Genomic DNA, 22,374 nt, shown 5'->3' with positions numbered 1-22,374 from the left:
TAGGTTGAAGGACAAACCTGCTCATTATAGTGTTTGTTGCAATTGGCAGAGGTCTAGAAATACTCAGTTCATACTGAAATATCTCAACAAATAATTGATGGGTTGGCATATAATATAGTACATTCATGTTCCCCAGCAGATGAATCCTACTTACTTTGGTGATCCTCCGACTTTTTCTGTACCACCAGCAGTTTAACATCTATGGCTTTAACTGATATATTCCAACAACTATAGGAAGAATTGCGACCAAACATTGTACACGTCCGATGGTGCCCAGGCGATATATCCCACTGACTTTGATGATCCCCAGACTTCTCCCCTTAGTCTCAACTGTGCCTTGTGTTTAGTGCCTTTTAGCAAATGTTAGCATGAGATGACACCCATATTATCATATGACAATTTTCAGTACCTGTCCTCCAACATCTGTTCTAAGTCTGAATACAGATAGTTTTGTGTGAAATTTGAGTGAAATCAGATGCAGATAGTAGCATTGCTTAACACCCATAGTATAGGACTTATAGGACAAAACAATTTCATACCGTTTTACTTACCCTGCCACCTCTCTAGCTAAAAACATTCTTCTGGGGACCTTATTTTCCTCTGAGAACAGCTTGTTTATTCAGTTTTGGAAAAAAACATATATTTCTGTGCTTGTGTTATCACCTTATTAATGTTGTAAATATTACATTTACGGATGCATGGTTACGGATTTGGGGGAATTTCCTATTTTTCCTCTCCAAAACTGCATAGTGCCCCTTTAAGAGACAATGTTTTGTTCTATTTGTAATTTAGTGTTTAACAGACCCAGTAAAGTCTTTGTGATTCTTTTTTTTATAGTAACATGTCTCCATTTTCGTCTTGACTCCAGTAGATCAATGACCCCATTGGTAATCTGTCAACCCCCACTGTTTGTCTGCTAATGGATTTACCAGTGTGATAATAGCTGGGGTTGGCAATAACGTCTATCGTGTTGACGAGGCGTGAGAAGAACCTGTGAGATTGCCGTACATCGAGCTGGAGTTAAGGCAGCAAGTTAACAACTCTTCGATAGAGCTCTACCCTCTCTGCTGTTGTGGGTCAATGGCCCACATCAAACTGTCCAAACACGGTACTTCATCAGTGCTGAAGACATTCCCCACCACCGCCATCTCCCCACCCCTTCATCATTCACACCCACTGACTCCTTTCTACCTCACATTTCCTTCTCATCCTGTTTTCCCCAGGCAGACGTGACCTGAGCCCCTCCATGTACCACCACTAACACTTGACAGAATAATTGCACATAAAAGTGGCTCTTTTATGCATTTCAATTCCCCGCACAGATATCAGGGCTTTGCCCTTTTTCCTCAAGGATTCATCTGATTGCAGTGTTTTTATCTGAAGTTAACAGACAGAGCCATGGCCTTTAATATTCCACACTCATTGTGGACTGAAGGGAGCACACTCCGCAGAGAACCAAATTCAGGACATCAAAAGGCTCTCTTAAGGCAGGAAGCAGGTCCCTGGTCTTTCTTAGACTGATCCCAGTGGTCTTTACAAATGGAGATGAATCACTGATACATCTCCAGAGGCTTTCAGGATTCACACCAGCTCAGCCAAATAATGAGAACCACCTTACTTTGTTTTTTGTGGCTCAGAGACAGCCACTGTAAAACAAGCTAAAGTACAGTAATAGCTTGTCAATCTCCAGAATAGATATTAGCAAAGTACATTTCCCTTAAACCACAAAAGTAAAAACTTCATGTTTCTGTCTGTTGCAACTAAACGTTTCTTTAGGCTCGTTTTTTTTTTTTAGATTTAAGCACAAAAAACACTTGGTTAGGATTCGGACTAAGACTATGTTATGACTTAAAATACCTGTTTTGGTCACCAAAAAGTATGGCTGGAGATGTCCCATGGTCTCGTTAAAAACACTTGCTTTTGTCGACACAAACACAGTTGCAGATTCCATGACTTAACATAAATTTTCTGTTGCCACAAACACGGCTGGAAAATGTTCCGTAGTCTGCTTCAATATACCCTGGGGTTTTACACTAAGAAATGTTGAAACGCAGACTCGAATTGCGCTCACTGACTTGGCAGCCTTGTCGCCTCTAACTTTGCCACCATCCCCTCCACCTTCCGACATGGAAGTCAGTTAATAAACATGTAATGTGACCATGATATGAGACATTTTGTAGACATGTTAATGTGATTCATAGCCTGTGAGACATACACATTTGAACATATCTGTGGTTTGGAAAAAAAAGAACTGCTAGCATTTTATCCTGAGGACTGGGCTGAGCTTGCTGTAATGAATTGGTTCATGTGAAATGTTGTGTTAAAGAGACTCTGGCGCCTTTAATGGAGTGCTAATTGCATTCATTTACGGGCCAAACCAAGCACGAGCCAGTAAAAGTGTTGGTCCTCAGAGCATGCACTGACACTGAGCGCTGTCACATTTTGCCAGCAGCTTGTTCACACCGAATGCTTCGGGGTGCTCGGTCTGTCAGCTCATTCTCCACTACCCAGCAGCAGATATGCCTTGTAGCGGTCAGTTTAGTATCAGCCACTCTCTACGTGATTTTCTTCATGCCGTGAAATGGAAACATCAAAGTCTAAAACCCCTGTCAAATCAATCTGCTGTGTGAATGTGTACACTGCCACGGTGCAAGCTGCAGTCACTGTAAATCAGAGCATGTGTCGGCGCAGGGCGATACTGATGCTCCCTTTGTTGATTAGTTTGTATTTAGCATTAATTATATCTGCCCTGTTTCATCTGCTTTTGATCTTGTTTCCTTACTGTATGTGGTATATTCAGAGAAGGGGCTAACTTTAGGCAGCAGAGAATTCAGTTCTCTGATATTTCACCACATTACTGTCTTCATCCTAATTGCTAGTAGCGGAGGCTGCCATGAGAGTGGGGGTCAAAGAGAGACAGACAGGCAGACGAACAGAGAGACTGACGGAGAGAGAAATGTTTAGCAGCTGCTCAGAGAAAGGCCACGGAGGCCAACAGGGAGTGAAAATACTTGACTATTCTTAAAAGACTAAAATAACAAAGGCAGGCTTCTCACATGGTCACTGTAGGGATTCGAATTACTGCATGTCAGCATATCCTTTACATGCAGCTAAGGTTTGTTTGGAGCATTCGCTATGACCAACTATTACCAATGACTCAACTGAGGAAGCACAGTTGATATGACAGGAGGAAACAACATACCACAAAGCCACAAAAGAACACAGATATACTAGGAATGTTATGCAGTACACTAAACTCATTCACCAATTGACCAATGAGAACCAGTTGAAAACTAAATCTCTGCAACTAACTAACAATAATTTGTTACCTTAGTTAGGCCAGTGGTTAAAGGTTTACTCACTATGCAGTCATTGTTTAATTGCGTACTTTACTTGAAAATTTCCATTTATGCTCCTTTGTAATTCTGCTTCTACTCACATTTAATAAAAACATCATACTTTCCCTGCACTGTAGTTATTTGACAGCTTAATTTATTGGTAATTATGGAGATTCAGACTTTAAATTCAAAGCAATGATGTAAAAAGTAGTGAAAAGTAGCCTCACTTTGACAAACTAAAATGTTAAAACCTTATATTAATGCACCTATGGTAATATTTCAACACTATGATACATATTTAAAATTGGTGTGAAAGGGTTCCTTCTATAAAATGACTTTTACTTTTCCTCATTTTAGTAAAGAACTGTAATTTGCTGCTGACACTTCTGTACCCCTCCTGGCCAGAGGGTTTTTCTGTGTGGAGTTTGCATGTTCTGCTCATGCTTGCGTCGGTTTCCTCTGGGTGCTCCAGTTTCCACCACCATCAAAAATGTACATTAGGACAATTCTCCTGTCAGTGCCCCTGACCAAGGCCTTGTCATGGAGCTGTAGTTGGTCCCTGGCGCCATACAGTGGCTGCCCACTACACATCAGGGATGGATTAAATGCAGAGTTGAACTACTCAGTATGATTGTATGTGACCAATATAGATTATTCTAATACTTTTACATAAGGAGTATATAAAGTAACAAACAACATTATAGTATGGTAATTATCCTTTTCATGTGATGGATCAGAGTATTTCCTCCATAACTTTAGGGTGTTGTTTCTCAACCTGGGCATCGGGAACCTCAAGGTGGAGGTGTGAGTTCATTTTCAGGGGTCGCAAGATGGTTTTGGAGGGGAAAAAAAAGTTTTTTGGACTGTTTGGAGTGTGTTTCTGAGAGTCCGAGTCTGTATGCACATGAGTTCTGATCAGACACATACACGAAAAGTCCCACTGTTGGAGCATAAGAAATATAAAAATAAGGAAAATAAGATGTTAGGCCCTTAATAAATAGAGCCCCTGAAAACTGCACACAGCAAATGTGAGTCTTTATCTTTTAAGTATACAATTGAACTTGAAAACTGAACCCCTTGACCTGACTTCATAAAAGTGTAAATAAAATGTACAGTAGAATGAATGAAATGTATACTTTTTGAGACAAACGTTCCTGCTTATCCAGCCAGTTCTATAAGAATAAATATAATAGAAAACATCAGGATATATATGTGTGCTGCCCTCTCCTGGCTCGCAACATCTCCACTAGTGCCACCTGTATTTTTAAGCCGACTGGGAATTTAGAGTTTGACTTGTGACCCTTTAGCTTGCTGTAGCTGTTCAGTGTTGAAGCTGTCAGTCAGCGGTTTTATGTTTTTTCAGAGCACATTAAATACTGTATATGCCTGCAAATATGAGCACACATGTCGTCTTATGTAAAGTATGTGAATTAAAACGGATTATTTGTAAATACTTTCATCTTGATATATATTGGTTCAGGAATCAAAGAATGCATACTGTAATATTTCCTCGTACACAGTATGCAGTTCACATACTATTGGTTTCACATCAAGGTTTCACACTTACTAAAAAACATACTATTTTAGTAAACTAAACAACATGTTAGTAAGGAATTCTGGGCAGCCAGGGGCTACGGTTTGTGGTTATGTCTCTTGCTGTCTCTCTATAACATTAATGTAAAGATGTGCTCTCAGGTACCAAAGGTGCCATTTGGCATTGATAGAGTAACTGCAAATTGGTACTTGGTTGTACCAACGTAATTCAGCCAGTACCCCTAAAAGTACCCTTGTAAATAGATAAAAGAAATAATGGAAATCCAAGTTTTGCAACACAATCAACAGAATAAATGTTAGCTAAGTAAGTTTTTGCTAAACCAAAGATAAGTTCAAGCTGTACATTTCTTTGTTGCAACGTTGTTTGTTTTGGTAAAATTTTCCATTTCTCTCTTGTCAGAACTCTGCTTATGCTCTGGTTAGGATTAGGCACAAAAAACACTTGGTTATTGTGAGGAAAACATCATGGTATGGCTTAGATACCCGTTTTGGTTGCCACAAACATGGCTGCTTCAAATCACCCAGTTCTTTAGCCACAAATGCGTCCGGAGATAGCACGACTTCCCTTTAAATATATCCGGTTTTGGTTGCCTTTAACATGGATGGAAAAGGTCCCCTGGTCTCCTTAAAAATATCCAGTGGTGTCACGCTTCAAAATGCCACAACACAGACTCAGAACTGTGGTACAAACATCAATATGATAGCCTATGCCACCTACAAACTTGGATGTATCTGTGGTTTGCAGCGTTAACTTGCTAACATTATATCCTGCTGACTGGGTTGAAGTACCTGTTCCTCGATTACTCTGCATACATGTAGCGTGATGCCTAATGAGCTCAATGTTGAGGGTGGTTATGTGGTGTGTGCAGTGATGGTGAACCATGACAGGAATGTTGACTAAGACGTCATCTGTGGTTACCACTCATGATCTGCAGCCATCACACAGAGAACGGAGAAGACTACTCTTCACAGTCTTGCATTGACTGTCTGCACCATCAAAGCTCTTTTGCTTCATCACAGATCTCCTCAGCTCCTCTCACTCAGCTTACAGCAGAGGATCTTCAGGCTGCACAGCTGCTCATATCCAACACTCAGCACAGCCGGCTTCACTTGCTTTTCTTTTCCACACACATCACATATTTCATGTTCCCCCAGTTAACTGTACTTTTGTTTTACATTCCACCCTGCTGACTGGCCGAAATGACTTTAATCCCCTGCCCATGATGTTTTATTCTCCTCCAGTCTGTTTTGAAATGGTTGATAGGTGACACATCAAAGACAGTATTCAGCAGCAGTGTGTTTCACCCCCCTTAGGTCAGAATCTCATCTATTGAGAGTTCATGAAAAAAGGGTGAGACCTGACACTACAGCTGTGGTACAATGAAACCAAACAATAGTCTGCCTCCAATGCAGAGCTACAGAGATGATTTACGGTGGATTGCATGGCAGCAGTAAGTGATAGGCTGCTGAGGAAGGGGCAGCAACCGACTGGTGGAATGTGAACATGCGCTAGTGTTACACACTGAAGCAAGGAGGGATTTTACTCTCTGTCTGGTCCACTTAGCAGCCGGCCTTACTTGGTAATGCTGGATAAGTCTCTGCGTTGCTCTCCTCAGACAAGAACAGATTGGTGTGTCTACTCTTACAAGGGCTGAGTAAAAGAAAGCAAAAGGGGAAGTGGAAAGGAGCAGTGACAGAAGTAACCAAAACTCCAGAAGGGAGAATTAGTCATTTTTCCTGAGGAGTACGGAAGGACGAGTGGGCTCCATGTGTTGTGGTTGGGTAAAGAGAGAGGGAAGGAGTGGCATGAGTGGATGCTGGTAGGAGGACTGCTGCTCTCTTCTCATGCAGACAGTTTTCAGCCCTGACTTGCCTCAAAACTTTTTTTCACCTCTCAGCATTTCATCAGAGAACGTAACCAATCCATATCTCAAGTTCCCAGCCTGACAATGTCAGGGGCATGTGGAGTCTAATGTGGAAGTACTGCATTTCAGTGCGGACGATAAGGTAGGGGATCCTGTTACAGAGCTCCAAAGCATGATGGAGCACTGCTGGGGAAGCCATCAGGCTTACGCTGGGGGGATACTCACTCTATTTTTTTTTATAGTTTTGGACACTTGGACTAGATCTGGAGCTGGAACATGAAATACTTGCAAAGACATTAGGCTTTATGGTTCACTCTTAGGGGTTTATTTTAAAATGTTAAAAACTGTTCAGCTTTGACTTCATGAAAGTTTTGAAGAGTTTTTACTAATTTGTTTGACAGCTGTGATATAGATAGCTATGAGATAGATATTGATAGCTGTGATATATCATTTTATGGGGTCGAGATCAAAACTGAAAATTAGTTTTCATATAATCACATTTAGGAGGATCCAGCAAATGTTTGGCATCATTGCTTGATAACCAACCAGTTCTCAATCATTTTGGCTTGTGACGTCAGTTTTGCACTTGTAATACGTGAGTTACGAGACTGTATTTTTTTAACCCAAGCATTATCCTTTCCTAAACCATATCTAAACCTTGGTGCCTAAACCTATCCAAACTTTATTTTGAAAGTCTGGATGTTGCATGTTGTATATTACTGCTGACATGACCGTGGAGCCATTCACGTCCAAAACTCATGTTATAGGGGTAGGTAGGGCACCATAGTTTGAAACTTAAGACCACTCCCAACTCGTATTTAAGTTGGTGTTGGTCTGTGACTGATTCAACCAAATACCTATTTTTTTCCTTGGTACAGTTGAGTACATTTTAGTCTCCAGAAGAAGAAGTTATTCATTAATTTGCAAGAAAAGTCTTAAAATCTAAAATAACATAACTTTTTATGACTTAAACGATTAAGTTCATTAGAGCAGTTTTTCGTTCCAGTTAATTTGCTGTCGATCACCTATTTGATTATTGGACTAACCTTTAAAGAACTAGTTTAGATGTAAATGTGAATTCTTGTCCATGTAATAAATCCATGCTGCAGTAGATGACAGGAAGATTTCTCGTACTTGTGCTCTTCTTGTTTCCATGTGGTGTTCAGTGTCAAACTGTTTTGTGTTATTGAGAACAGTATACAGTACCATTTGAAACGGGCCATGAGAGATGCTGTTGGGACGGTTAAAGCATTAATGGTTCCACACAGTGATTTCACAAAAGTAAGGCTAAAATTAGTGGCCATTGTGGCGAGAGCATCCTGAGTCAGCAGTAGCCAATCACCATTCATAAACTCCTATGGTCTCTAATTCCAGTCTCCGTGGGACGGCCAGCCACAGCTTGGAGTTCATGCTTTAATACAGAAATGTTCCCTCCTCTCAGTGAGTTCAGTCATTTTACTGAGTTACTGATCCCTGTCTGGTTAAGCGCACGCACACCCACTTGTGTAACTTGGCCATCAGACATTTTCCGTCTCTGCTGATTTCTCATGAATGCCACAGTTACATGGTTTTTCCTCTTGGCTTGGAGTCCCTTCTGTCTGCTCTGCTAAAAATTACCACACAGTCACTCACACATGTGCTCAGGACCTGGAGGCTGGAGTCAAATGTGTAGTATTTTTAAATAGAGAGCTGAAATTATCCTGATATTAGTGTCATGTTAATGTCACTATCCACACTTTTTGCCACAGTATAGCAGCAACGATGGCAACAGAAGTAGCTAAAGCTGCCTTAACTGATTTTCATTGATTGCCAAACTAGCTGTAAAAACAACAGCGAGATATTAGCACCTCATAGAGTTTCTTTGGCTTACGTGTTAGCAAGCAGTTAGCAACACATTTTTATCCTCCTGACAGATGTCAGTATTTACTCTTCTTTCAGTTCTGTTTTGGGCGACACCAAATCCTAAAAAAGAAAAAAATCTGACTATATAGATGTTAAATTCTCCACTGTGTTCACTAGCTGAAAAACCAAAACAGTGTGCTCAAAGAGGCTAAAACATGCTTGGGGGAACTGCAGAGTCAGATAATTCCGTATGTGTGTCACTGCAAGCAACAGCTTTCATATTTCACAGTCTTTCAAGCCATTGATTATTGCAGCTGTAAAGTGTACTTTCTCATTTAAACCCCCTAAAAATGGCTTCAATCACACAGTATTTTGCTTTGATTTTGCCTGACATTATGTTTATGTGAGCTGATTTCTGTTTGGTAGCAGGAATTATTTTTAGAATTCATCCATGTATTTATATTGTCCCAACCAAACAATAGTGATGGATGTATGAGTCCCACCAGTGAAATGTTTAGTCAACACTGAGGTGGCTATAGCCGGTAACTGTAGGGACTCATGTAGGGATTAATGCTTTTCTCTGCAATTGACGAAAAATGAAGAAAAAAGGAAGTGACTGTTTTTCATGAATCAAGCTAAACAGCTTGCTAGCCATGTAGGAAGATGACATACCCATCCTTTGTCCCACGTACAAAGCTCTGATTGGTAAACTTTCTCCAACAATGGGCATAATTCCAGATTTATGTGAAAAGCTGAACTAATTGGAGATGAGGGCAGTGATTCAGAGGGTTGTGTTGGTGTGGTTTCATCAGATGTGACTAATAGTGACAACTTTTTGGCAACAACCCCACAACTGCTACTAGGTTCTGATTCTTCAAACCAGGGAGATAAGCACGGACAAAACCCCCCCCCCAAAAAAAATCTTTTGTATTGATAAAAACATTTTTTAACTTTGGTTGAAAATGCCTTGCTCTTGCTGAACTCCATCACACATAGGCAGCTCCGGGAAGCAGGGCTACTGTTCTCTGTCTGATTTACACACCTAAGGCCCTTCACACTGTTATTGTTGAGACGGATAGATTGACCCTTTGATAGAGTTCCACTGAGAGGAGACGGCAGTGTCGTCTGCCAGCACATTCCTGAAGACAGGAGTCATACCTCAATAACTCTACACTTCTCACATGCAGGCTCTCCTCTGACCCTGCTACTCTATTTTTTCTCCCAGCTAATGCCTGACAACATACCAACCCCATATGCGTGTGTGTGTGTGTGTGTGTGTGTGTGTGTGTGTGTGTGTGTGTGTGTGTGTGTGTATGGCGGTAGAATCGTGTCATAATGCGTGCGCACCTATCAACTGAACGTGTCACACGCGCGTGCTTTGACGCCTGCGCAGCAAGCAGCGCCTGACGTGTAATGTAGTTTCCTCATTGACTTATAATGGTCCCCCGTTCACACGCACGTTCACGCGTATGACTGCTGCACGCCGGTAATCACACTACGCGTAGTGACTACGCGTAACATTCATGCGTTTTTATGCGAACGCACGCACGCACGCACGCATGAAGATAATTGAACATTTTTGTCACACGCTCACATGTAGGCGGAAATGACGTGCGCAAACTATGTCACGCGTAACAAGATGCTGCGTGCGTATGAAGCAGCGTGCGCACGTCTGTCTGTCACTGTTTGACAAATGTTGTCACGCGTTCACACACGCGTGCGGTCGCAGTTTCTGATGTGCGACCGGAAGTTGATCTGCACCGTGCGCAACACACCGCGTACGTGAACGCCTCGCGTAGTTGGCCTTTTCATTTTATTGAAGTGTCGTCAACCAGGGGAGGCAGCAGTGAGCCAGACACTGCTGCCAGAATTATAAAAGAAGAATGAGAAGGAGGAGAAGTGTTTTTTTTGTCATATATATATATATATATATATATATATATATATATATATATATATATATGTATGTATAAAAAACGCTGCTGCTCGAGTCCTCAGTGGGACCAGGACGGTGGATCATTGATAAAAGTGCGTGCTTCCCCCGCCCCTCCCAACAAAAGTCCTGGGAGTGTGTTGCAGCTGTTCAGGTGCACAAACCTAACGCACCTCTCCAGCGGTCCCAGCAGTTCTCAATGAAGTGATTACCTGCGGGGGGCGTGGTTAACTTACAAATGTTTGTCATTGATTTTGTGTCTTATGTGAGAAACAAAGTAAAAGAAACAGCAACAGAACTCTTTCTCTGTCTTCACTGAACAAATGAATCATGTCATGTAAAAGTCTGTATGTCTGTATCTCGTATTGGATCGATGGCTCCATCTACTGGATGAACATGGAACACAGAACAACTACGCGAGGCGTCCAAGTACGCGGTGTGTTGCGCACGGTGCAGATCAACTTCCGGTCGCACATCAGAAACTGCGACCGCACGCGTGTGTGAACGCGTGACAACATTTGTCAAACAGTGACAGACAGACGTGCGCACGCTGCTTCGTACGCACGCAGCTTCTTGTTACGCGTGAAATACAGTCTGCACGTAACAACGCACGCACGCACGCACGCATAACAAAATTCTCATGCGTGCACACACCCGTTGCTGCGCATCTCTCTGGTTGTTTTGACATTGATATACCTTCATAGTGTGTGTGTGTGTGTGTGTGTGTGTGTGTGTGTGTGTGTGTGTGTGTGTGTGCAAGCAGTTCCCCCCTACTATTCACTATCTGTAGGGAATTTTTAACCTCATATAAATTCTCTTTTAAGAGCCTGGCTTTACAGCAGAGCTTTCTCTGTTTGAACTGTTCGTAAACTGTACTTTTTCAAAGGCTCTGTGCATGCAGGCCCTTTAAAAAGGTTTTCCAGTGAAAGAGTAGAGGCCAGGAAACCTGATCTGGCTATTTCTGCTGCAAGCCAAAGGAGCACAAGGTATTATTTATTTAACTCGAGGACTCAGACTGGAGTGGGAGCTGCCAGTTTCGAGGTGACCTAAGTGACTGTTTGCCTACATCCTGTGCTCCCGGCCTCCCCGAGGAGAGGAAGTACAGTATCTCTGCTGAACTCGACAACAAATCGGCTGGTGTCCGGACGACTGTTTCAGGTTCTTGGCAAGTGAGCGAACGCAGCAGATCAGAGCTGGTGGTTTGTCTACGAGCAGATGAAGTAGGGCAGACCTGGCCTTCCAACAGGACTACACTAGAAAGGTAAAGTCATTTCTGCTCAACGCTCCATCAGGGAGTGGAATAAGAGGGCCTGCGTGCCTTGTGCAACAGAATAGAGTGGTCAGTCAGCTGTTGGCCAGCCGCTCTGTGACACCACCTCCTTCTGTACTGTAGCTGGTAAAGAGCCAAGCAGTATCTTAGGAGCTCTCCTGCTCTGCTGTTGCACAACTGAGGCACACAGACAGGAGGCGGGGAGGGTTTTTTTAACATGGAGGCAAACAGAAGCGAGTCGAAGACGTGTGGTGAGTCTGATTCACTGGCGGTCAGCTTGACAGGCAAGGAAAGATGGGTATTAGACATTAACTGGCTCATGCTCTGACATTACGTGACTGACTTTTTATACTGGCTGAGAAAACTGCATGCTGTGTTCTCTCATGCTTTATATTGGGACATCTATCAGGGAGCCTGGCATCTGTGTTCAATCGATTACAAGGTCACTTTATTTCAGCTGCCATTCCTCAGCAATTTCACACTTGTGGTCTTAAGTATGTGAGAAATTCTTTTCATCCTGATCAGACTTGTCAGATCTGCTCTTGCTATGTAAAAGTAATTTCACATGACTTTGTCTCTCTGCAGTGACAGACACAGCAGGTCTGTCAATACGACAATACAAACTAGTTCTTCTATCCGTCACTATCTCTTCTTGCTTGTAGGAATTTCTCGTACTTTTGGAGAATTTGAGCACCAAGAGGGATAGCGTAGGCTCTGCAGAAGCTAGTGCTTTCATGTTACTTGTTTGAATGTCTGCCAGGATTGTAATTAGCTGTTATAAATATTTCAGCGCTGCAGTGTCTTATTTCCACCTGTAATTTGATTTGTTTTCTTGTTCCCGGGCTCCCAGTAGCTTTGTAGTGTGTTTATTTGTGTTTAGTTTACAGTAAATTGGAATAAATACGGATCTCAGTCTCACATGCTGTAATTTCCCTTTTTTGTACACATGTACAACACTTATCACCAATATGGAATCTGGAGTCAGCTTTTATTCCAGCAGTATGAGAAGCCTTGGCAATAATGTTTCAGTTAGACAGTAATATCGTCTCTATTTATTGCTCTCAGTACATGCTTGGATGGAATTGAAATGGATTTGAATGGCCATAACGATGAATAAATGTCACCGTAATAACTTACATGACACTGTAGCTCAGGCGACTCCTTCACTCTCAGTCCTTTATAATCACCGTCAGGTTCTATAATCGGCCCAGTCCGAGCATCAGTGGTGACCCGTGGCTGGTCAATAATGACTAAACAGTAGATGGGCTAGTCAGGGACACAGCTGCCACCTGGGGTCCTCCGCCATCTTTTATGCATTTCAATGAGGCCATGCTCATCAAACATTAATGGCCGCAGCAGCCTTGAGCTGCTGATCACTCTATCTCATCTGGCTAGGCTCTGACCCCAGGCTGTCAGTGGTCCAGGGGGTACCTCCAGCCCGGCCCTGGCTGCCTTCTGAGCCGCACTGAAGCCTGACTTCACCCTGACTTCACCCTGAGTCTGATAACAGCAATATGCCACCTGCTTATGGCGCTCTGACAGATTAGAGACACAGCAGTGCTCTCACAGGATCCTGCTGCCACTTAAGCTATCGGCCATATTCACTACGACCTTTGTCTTCCAAAGTGCCTATTCCCAGTATGACATCAGAAAGTCCATTATTTTCTCCTCAGGAAGTGTTCGCCTCCACCTTTGTAAATTCAGAAAGGATTGCTAAATTCCACAGCTGGAAGTAGCACTCACCAGATTGTGGCTCGCATGCATAACTACCCCAAAACACAACATGTGTGGATTTCCACTGAAATGCAGCGTGAATGAAGGTTTCATCATTATGTCAGCACAGAACAGAGGAGGCACCACTGCAGACATCTGGCTCGTCATTTCCTTAAAACATCACTGTTTGACACTAATCATTGCTCCGAACCATAAGCAAGTCAAGTGGGGGGGTTTGGTGAAGGAATCACAAAATGGTCTTTTCCAAAATGATTTACATGTAGAAGGGCTCGGTCTTTAATCCAAACCGTGTATGTTACTTTTTTATAATGATATTTATTCTGTTTTCAACAGCTTTCAGTAATTTCTTCCAAAGTAAACACATAAAGGTCATTACAAGTTTACTAAACACAACCAAATTAAATTAATTGCTGGTAAATATTGTTTTTCATTACCGTAGTTTTGTTTATATAACGGAAATAAACTGAAAACACTTAAGAATGAGTAACATGAGGAAGGTTTGCCACTTATTTAGAGACCAGCTCAGTTAATATCACAGCAGTGTTGTTCAGAATGTGCAGCCCCATAGCTTATCAATGGGGGGTAATGGTTTCTGGAACGCCTCCTGCTACTCGCTTACGCCCTTTGGCCAAGCATTCTGGGAAAATATCCATTATTGGCAGAATTTACTCTGGGTTTGTGTTTTCACTGTTTAATTGTAGCAGCCTGGAGCCTCAGTACATACATAAACATTAATGGTGTTGCCGCTGGATGAAAGCCATGTTGTTGGTGGTGATTGTAGACTTTCAAACATACTGTAGCGACAAGGTTGCTGGTGTATGTTAAACATTGTGTAGGTTTGTGAAAAAGCACTTCAGTAAGTTATCAGCACAGTCATTATAGTTCTTTATGTGCCAACAAGTTATTACATCTTTGACCTCTTATTGTCCTCTCCTCGTCCTACAGTCCCACCTTCCTCAGGTGGAGCAGCCTTTCACCCCTCTACCCAGCTTCAATTCTCTTTCTCTCTCCCTCGCCTCCTCCTCTTCTTCCTCTTTCATTATTCGCAGCTGAAGTCTGCAATCAATTAGTACGAGAGAAGGCCCAATCAATTCCCACTCATTTGCAATTCCTCCCCGTTAAACACTTTCCTTTATTACCAATGTCATAATTAATGCAGAGGAGATTGAGAACACGGGAGGAGGGAGGAGGAGGAATCAGAAGAGGGAGGCTGGAGATGGCAGGGGAGGCATTTCTGTGTGTGTGTGTGTGTGTGTGTGTGTGTGTGTGTGTGTGTGTGTGTGTGTGTGTGTGTGTGTGTGTGTGTGTTTCTGTGTGTGTTTCTGTGTGTGTGTGTTTCTGTGTGTGTGTGTGTGTTTCTGTGTGTGTGTAGATGTAGGCCTTTGTGTCAATCAAGTATTTGCTCCCTGCCTGTATTGTCTTTTGCTCAACCAGTAGCTCAACAACATCACCACTAATCACATATTCAGTGAGCGACACTTACATACATAGTACATTAACCTCTACAGTGCAGTCATAGAGTCAGCTATGTCAGATATGGCACTCGCTGTGTTGTGAGTGTGAACCAGAAAAGTAAAGCTGCTGGCAGTGAAACCAGAAGAATGAACTAAAAGATGCTATTAGAGCTGAGCAGAGCTCCAGAGTCAGATAACACCTTGTTTAGGCCACGGACATACGCCCCAAGTGTTACCACAAGGAATTGCATTTCTCTACAGATGGATAGAAACACCACCGCTAATGGTGTGGCGCGACAGGAGCTAATTTTCTCTGTTTTTAAATGTGAATGGAGCATAATCAAGATGAAAACTGGCCTAATAATGCATGGTGACAAATAAATAAGTTGGCGTGCCAGGTGTTTAGCCAGTTTTGTGAAATATTTTGTTAAGATACATACAGTATGAACCACTAATGCTTTGCATGCACTCTATCCACCTTATCCATGATACCTTGCGCAAATTATGGGCACGACTTCCGGCGTGTCCTGTCACTTATCTGGAACTGGCATTTTCCATGGTAGGGTGGTAATCCTCTTTCTTAGAGCGACTGGTTCAGCGTATTGTTCATTTGACTTGTGGAAACGAGTAACTCCTTTCACTGAGTACGCCAACTGTTACTTTGTATCCCTATTTTAAAACACAGGTAGCAGCCACAGTCTATGTAAAAAAGAGGTTACTAATGATTGCCCCAGACCAAATAACAGTGAATTGACACAGTAGATGTGAGTACACAGCTGTGTGGAAGCATGTTTTATGAGCAGTAGGATGAGATGGCAGTGTGATTGGGGGGCAGATGGTAGGCCTCTGGTAATTACTGGACAGTGCCGCTGCACAGTTAGTGGTCCCCACACACCAATCTGTCTTCTTCTGGCCCTAATGAAAAGCCTTTTAACTTCTGATTAGCTTTTAATGTCGCTCTGTTGGCATGGGTGTGGTTTGGATATAAGAGGCAGGCCTGTATGCACATATATATTTCTTTTTGATTGAAGAGCCATGTGATCTAGGTGTAGATAATTGCGCTTGAGGTCTGTAATGTTTTCATAAGTGTGTGTTTGCATGTTAATATGGGCCATTTTATGGGTGCGTTTCGCTCTCCATTTCACCCCCCAGACGTGTCTGTTTGATGGATTGTGCAGATAAAGTATTTGATGACACAGGAAAGGCAAAGCCTATTAGAAATTCATAGCAGATTATCCACACAACAGAAATGATAATGGACATCAGGGACATAATGCCTGTCACTGGCATCCTCCACCGGTTACTGTGATATCTTTTGCTTTATTTTAACACGACTGTACCCTGCTCGTTCTCCCTATCTCTTCAGTCTTGAAAACAAAATTCCTCAAAGAGCTGCTAACAATCATATTGCTGTGTTTCTCCTTTAGAACAGCAGCTTTCATCTGTTCCCCTCTATCAAGTCACAGCGATAAGGGTTGCTTGGTAGAAATGAGCTCTCATACTGTATCAATATGAGTTCCCTTTTAAGAAAGACTTTCTCCATCAACACAATTCTTCAGTGATTTCTTTGCAGTTTCTCACAGTTTTACACAGTTTGACAAGAAAGCTATTGTAAATGTCAGCGAGCCTTTCAGGGGAGTTTTCACCCCAGACAACACATATGAAAGATGTTTCACAACAACTAATGTTTTGAAGTATTCTTTGTGAAGTGGTCAAAAGATCTCTTATTGTGTTTTTGTGTGGCTTGGTATGCGATAAGATTGTCTAATATCTGACTGGACAGGCTTGTCATTTTGTCAAGACCTATAAGAAGCCATGTTGAATTTTTGAGATGTGGCTAGCCATTTTTGAGTATCTGTTAGTCTGTTTAGTGATGCTCAGCTTGATCAGTACTTTCTGACATGTGCTATGTGAAACGTGCTTTTATGGTTCTGTATGTTTGAGGAGCTGCAGTGGCAGTATCTTCAGAGAGGGCAGATAGGCTGAACAGAGATCTGGCAGGTGAGTGCCAAAGCTAAAAGGGAAATTCAATTTGGGTTTTATTTTTGTAGTTTGGTTAAAATTATGGACTTGAGTTACTCTACTACTGTACATGATTAGAAAAAGATAAAACCAAATTTCTAAGTGAAACATCTATTTTGTAATTCAAACAAAGATGGTAGCTGAAAGTGACACACTCCTTCCTCAATTTGTTTTGACATGAACCAAAATGAAAATGGTCAATCATCGGGTGTAACTTGGTTTTACTTATTTTTATATATATTTTCACACAACATAACCTGTTAATCTTTTACTTTTCTGTTGTACACGATTAAAAGACTGAATAGGTCGGTTGCCAATGACTCCGAGTGTACCAGCAACAGATCTACCAGACCTTCATCATCATGCAGTTTGGTTAGGTTTAGGCACCAAAATACTTGGGAAAGCTTATGGTTGGGGTTTTAATAAGTGTTATTTATAACATGGCATTCAGTCATGGTCAAGAGTTTACATACTGTCGTAAAGAACAAGTGTATCGTGACAGTCTTAAGTTCCAATTATTTCTACAACTCATTGATTCTGTCAAGAATTAAGTAGTTTGTGTTCCACTCATTCCATCACAGAACAATCAGTGTTATAGAAATCACTGGAACTCAAGACTGCCATGATATACATGTTCTTTATGAGTGTATAAAAACGTATGATCATGACTGTAAATTACTGTTTCCACAACGGAAAGTAAGTCAAGTACATAAGGTTGTCTTTATGCAGACTCTGTCAAGCTTTATAATACTTAACAGGACTTCCTCCTTTGCAGGCGTCATAATTACCATGGCAGCTAGAGGTCGCTGCCAAACAATACAACACAGACACAGACAACCGAAACAGCCGTTTTTCTGTTTTTTCTAGGGGGTTTTTCCAGCTTGCTTTGAGGAATTTGAGGACTTTGGAAAACACCCGCAGATTTGCAGATTAATTTGCCAAATCACCAAGGTGACATCTTCAAGTTACATATTTTGTCTGACCAAAATAACAAAGAAAACATGTTTGGCCATTTTGCTTTAAAAATTGAAGCTATGAATAGGTTATCAAATATAATTTGAATTGTTTTTTTCTTTTATGATGGTTTCCTGATCGATACTTCTATCATCAGCTCCAGAGTAAATGCAGATGTGGTTGTATATCCAGATCTCAGCATTTAACTTGTGAGTACATTGTTATTATTACCAATAGAAAAGAAGGCAGACCTCTGCAACAAGACCCAGGTTGTAATAAACCAGATTAATCCTTCAAGTAAGGCATCATGCCTGGCCCGTGAGGTGGCACACAGCAACCCGACAGCAGGATGTGGCCAACATCACTCTGCACAAGACGGTAAACACTCATTAAATGCTGCTCTGCCTGTGCACACAAACATCTGCCGTCTGTTTCCACGGTGAGTCAGTGAGACCCGATCTAGCACCTACTGTAGTCATCCACTGCTGTCATTGCTCAGAGGAGGCACCGTGGCATGCCAGCTCGATGTGCAACATGCTTCACTGGTCCCCATGCCAGCCATTCCTGGTGCGGCGGGTGCCAGAACTCGCGCACACCTCTTGTTGAAGTAAAAGAGATAGTGGCTGAGCTCTGGATCCAGCACAGAGCCTGCTGCTAGCACACATATGAGAGAGCATATGCTTAAATGTCTTGACAAAAGCCCTGGTGTAGCAGGGACGGGGCTCTCGTCTTCTACCTGCGGAGGCTGACATCACAGGCTTCAGGAAGGCAGGATTTCCCTGTGAGCGATCCACCTCAGATTCTGGCTGCTGTGCAGTGGCTGCCTCAATCTGAACAGGGCATGCAGAAGTGTTCTTCTGAGGAAGCATATATTGTTTTATTTCTGAGTGACTATATCAACCTGCTTTGTGTGAATCTCTCCTGATGCTGACACACACATCTTCTGAGATGTGGCTAGCCATTATCAGCCTGAGTTGCTTTATTGTTTGTATGAAAAACCTGGATTCAATTAGCAGATCCAGGAGGCCGCTCAAAGGAAGCGATTTCATGAGAAGTTTTGCATCAACACCGTTTTATAGGACAGTAGTTCCACCTTACATCTGGACACCTTTGTGTTGTGACAGGCTGTCAGGAGATGCAGTTGAAAGCTGCTCTTGCTCTCTCACTCCGGCTCTTTCTCTTAGTGGCGTTGAAGGCGATGGTACTGACGTGGTGTCAGAAGTAGTGCCAACACAACACCAAGCCTCTGGGCTGCAGGCTGCTCTAATGAGCTCCCCTGAGTGGTTAGCAGGCTGATGGAGATGGCCCGTCCTCTCTCCTCCCCCTCGCTCAGCGTGCCCGGCTCTAATTGGTGGGAGAAGAAAGAGAGACTTTAGAATTACAGGAGACAATGCTTTAGATAGAAAAAAATATCTATTTCCGCCTCATCTGAATGCAAGCCTCTTCACCCCAATTATAATTTCTAGCAAAGAGCTGAGGATTACATCAGCCAATATGTCCTGTGCCCGAGGAGGAGGACATGTGTGGAGTGAGAGGTGTCAGGTGTTCTTTTTGTAAGAGTCAGATGTGCCAAATATCTGCCGGTGTTTCACCTAATTTTGATCACATTGTTGGCTCTGAATATCACAGTGCTCTTCATGCTGGTCAGGGACAAAGAGCCTGAAGACTGGAATAATGACCCCCTCTGCTGGTCACATATCATCGTAGCCAGAAAAACACTTAAAAGTGAACAACTAGAGGCATTAAGTTAACAACTGTCATGACTTTAGCTGCTTTTTAAAAAAAAAAAAAAGTATACTTTTTTTCAAGAATGTTACTTTCTATAGTTTCCCATTCTTTCAATATTATACATATATTATACAGTATATATTTGCATGTGTTTAGAAGAAAAGAAAAGAAAAAGAGACCATTTCCTTCCCACTCTGTGAATTTGATTGTTAGATGTGTGTTTATTTACATGGATGACACAAACACTGAGTTGGCTATTTACATACTAAACATGTGACAGGCGTGTTTTAAGACGTATAAAAATACTCAGCTTTGAATAACAATCTGTCTGATATGATTTACAAAAGTGTGAATTAGTTTAAAAATTCTTAAAATAACATCTTCCTCTTCTTCTCCCCATTGAAAAATATATTTTATATTTTATTTTATTTTAAAAGTTTAACTGCTTGACACAAGATGCTTCCTACAATTAAATGACCATTCTCAGTGTGTGGGACCTTGAAGTTTTAACTTTCCACTACACACTTCACACAGCTGTTTGTGATGTCATGGATGAGTCAGTTATCAAGTTTTGGAAATGAGGAATGGTCCTTATCACCTTTGTAACATATCAATAAAATATTGTTTTGAGTCTTTGTAGTTGTTTGTATCTCCTAGTTTTCATTTGAGTTTTGGTAGTCCTTATTGTGTCTTTTTTTTTAATCATTCATTATAATGTTATTTGCTGTCTTTGTGTCTTTTATTAGTTGTTTTGCATCATGTTGTTTTGTGTCATTTGTCTATTTGTTTTTTTTGTCTGTTGGTGGTTGTTTTGCATCTCTTTGTCTCTTTGTAACTCTTTTGTGTCTCTACGTAGTTGTTTGATAGACATGTGTTTTGCATGTGTGGTAATGTGATTAAACACAAACGAATTGAGGAATATGCACCAAGAAAGCTCTGCATTCTGAAATAAGACACAGACACAGGGCCTCAACATCAGATGAAAGCATCTTCCACCTTAAGGACCTTATTACATCAACCACTTGTCAGGGTTGTGCCTCTGTTATGTAATTCTTACATCTGTCCAAGTCTAATTATAACTGCTTGTGTATGTAGTTGTGTTCCTTACATCCAAACCAGTTATTACATCACCTCATATTCATAATTTCTGTAAGCATGTCGTATTTCATTTTATGTGTAATGTTGTTCCACACAATTTGACCGTGTCAGTCAATGCTGTAGGTGTCTTAAAACAGCCAACGAAAATCTCTAAAACCGTGTTGGTGCTTTGTTATGTAGATACATTTAGCAAATAACATTATAATGAAAAGGATTTTGTTCCCACACGTCTAACAAAAGTAACAAATATACTTATGAACCCTTAATCTCTGCATTATTAAACCATGAATCCTCCTGAAAATCCTGAAAATTATTTTTAGATAAGAACCGAGAGATATCGCTGCATTTACAGCTCTAACTACTAATCGGAAAATTAAAATCTAAATGAAGCGGAATAAAGATTGTAAGACTCGCTACCTTTTGCTGCCTTTGCTTTGAGAGTGGGTAGATTGTGAGTAATATTTGCAGGGGTGCCTCTGTGGCTGCGTACATCTCCAACAAACTCCACCAGGGCAGCCTGTTTGTAGCCTGCGAGGCAAAACCCAGGGCGAAAAAGTCCCCAAATTAAACTGGAACTAGATGGTTGGGGGGAAATAAGACGCCCACCCACAGTGTAAATCATGAACGCGCAGTAATGTAGTACTCTTGACACACCGAGCTTCGTTAAATTGCTTCTTTCTTGAACCTAACTTCGTCTTCTTCTCACTTCCCTCTAAAATAAGCTCCACGTCTAAGTCAGTCATCATTTGTCTCAGACCAACACCAATAATCTCTGTAAGCAAAATCTTTCCCCAAGAGTGCACACAGCTCTCATCTCTGTCCCTCTAAAATCAAAGTTGCTTTTTACAACTTTTATATTGATTAGATGTTGTGGAGTGTCATGTGAGTGTGTACTTTATCTGAGGATGACATGAGTCCACCTCTGGGAGGACATTTCAGCCGTAATGCTTTGCCAAACTGTAGCATTATTGATGGCCGTTCAATGAGGAATGCAGCCTCTCATAAAGTGAATGTCCTGTAATGAGGAAAGGTCTTAGTGAAAGGTTTTACTGAAAGGAGTCCTTTGTACAGTAACTTCAATAAAACAGAGAAGTGCAAACATTTTGGAAATGACTGGTGAAAAGTTATTACCACCAGTTTAAAACCAGAAGGAACTTAATGGCATTTTTTGTTCCTGCCTTTACTCCTATCCACCCTTTAAAGCTTTGATTAATTATGAATCAACTTTCTCTGGCACTTGACCCGTATTGTTTGTGTGCGTCTGCACGCCATTAACACCTCACACACTGTTTCATGTGTGAAACAGTGCTGCTGATCCCTGCGATGTCATAAGCTGTCCTACTTTCAGAGGCTTATGGAGAAAAGGTAGCAAGCTGCTTTATCCTCATTAGTATCATTACATTATGACGTGCCTCCACCTATTGTTGTCTTTCTCTGTCTTGGCCCTCCTCCTTCGCTCACCAGTGGAAGGAAAGCTGTATTTTATTACATTTGCGAGAGGAAGATGCAGTTGAGGAGAGACAAGGTGATTCAGAAGTGGTCGAAAAATGTCAGAGCCATTCTTGAGTTTCCCTCACTGTAT

At 41.7% G+C, this 22,374-nt stretch overlaps 1 protein-coding gene across 7 annotated transcripts in view; it reads left to right on the top strand.

The window, feature by feature from the left end:
• The window catches only part of iqsec1b (IQ motif and Sec7 domain ArfGEF 1b), a gene marked incomplete at its 5' end in the record, with an annotated part of 214,786 nt that overhangs the window by 141,820 nt on the left and 50,592 nt on the right, over positions 1 to 22,374 (top strand). Inside the window, one exon of one of the 7 annotated variants that reach the window (XM_084348727.1) lies at positions 6,758 to 6,899. The exons of the other annotated variants lie outside the window; for them this stretch is intronic. Within the exon in view, the coding sequence (XP_084204853.1) occupies positions 6,853 to 6,899 (47 nt within the window). Of the gene's footprint in view, positions 1 to 6,757; positions 6,900 to 22,374 lie in introns of those variants that run through there. 7 annotated transcript variants of the gene reach the window in all.

This window comes from Pagrus pagrus (assembly GCF_965226575.1).
Source record: "Pagrus pagrus genome assembly, chromosome: 3".
Lineage (NCBI taxonomy): Eukaryota > Metazoa > Chordata > Actinopteri > Spariformes > Sparidae > Pagrus > Pagrus pagrus.
The sequence above is the reverse complement of the archived record's forward strand: the minus strand, read 5'-3'. Positions and strand labels throughout refer to the sequence as shown.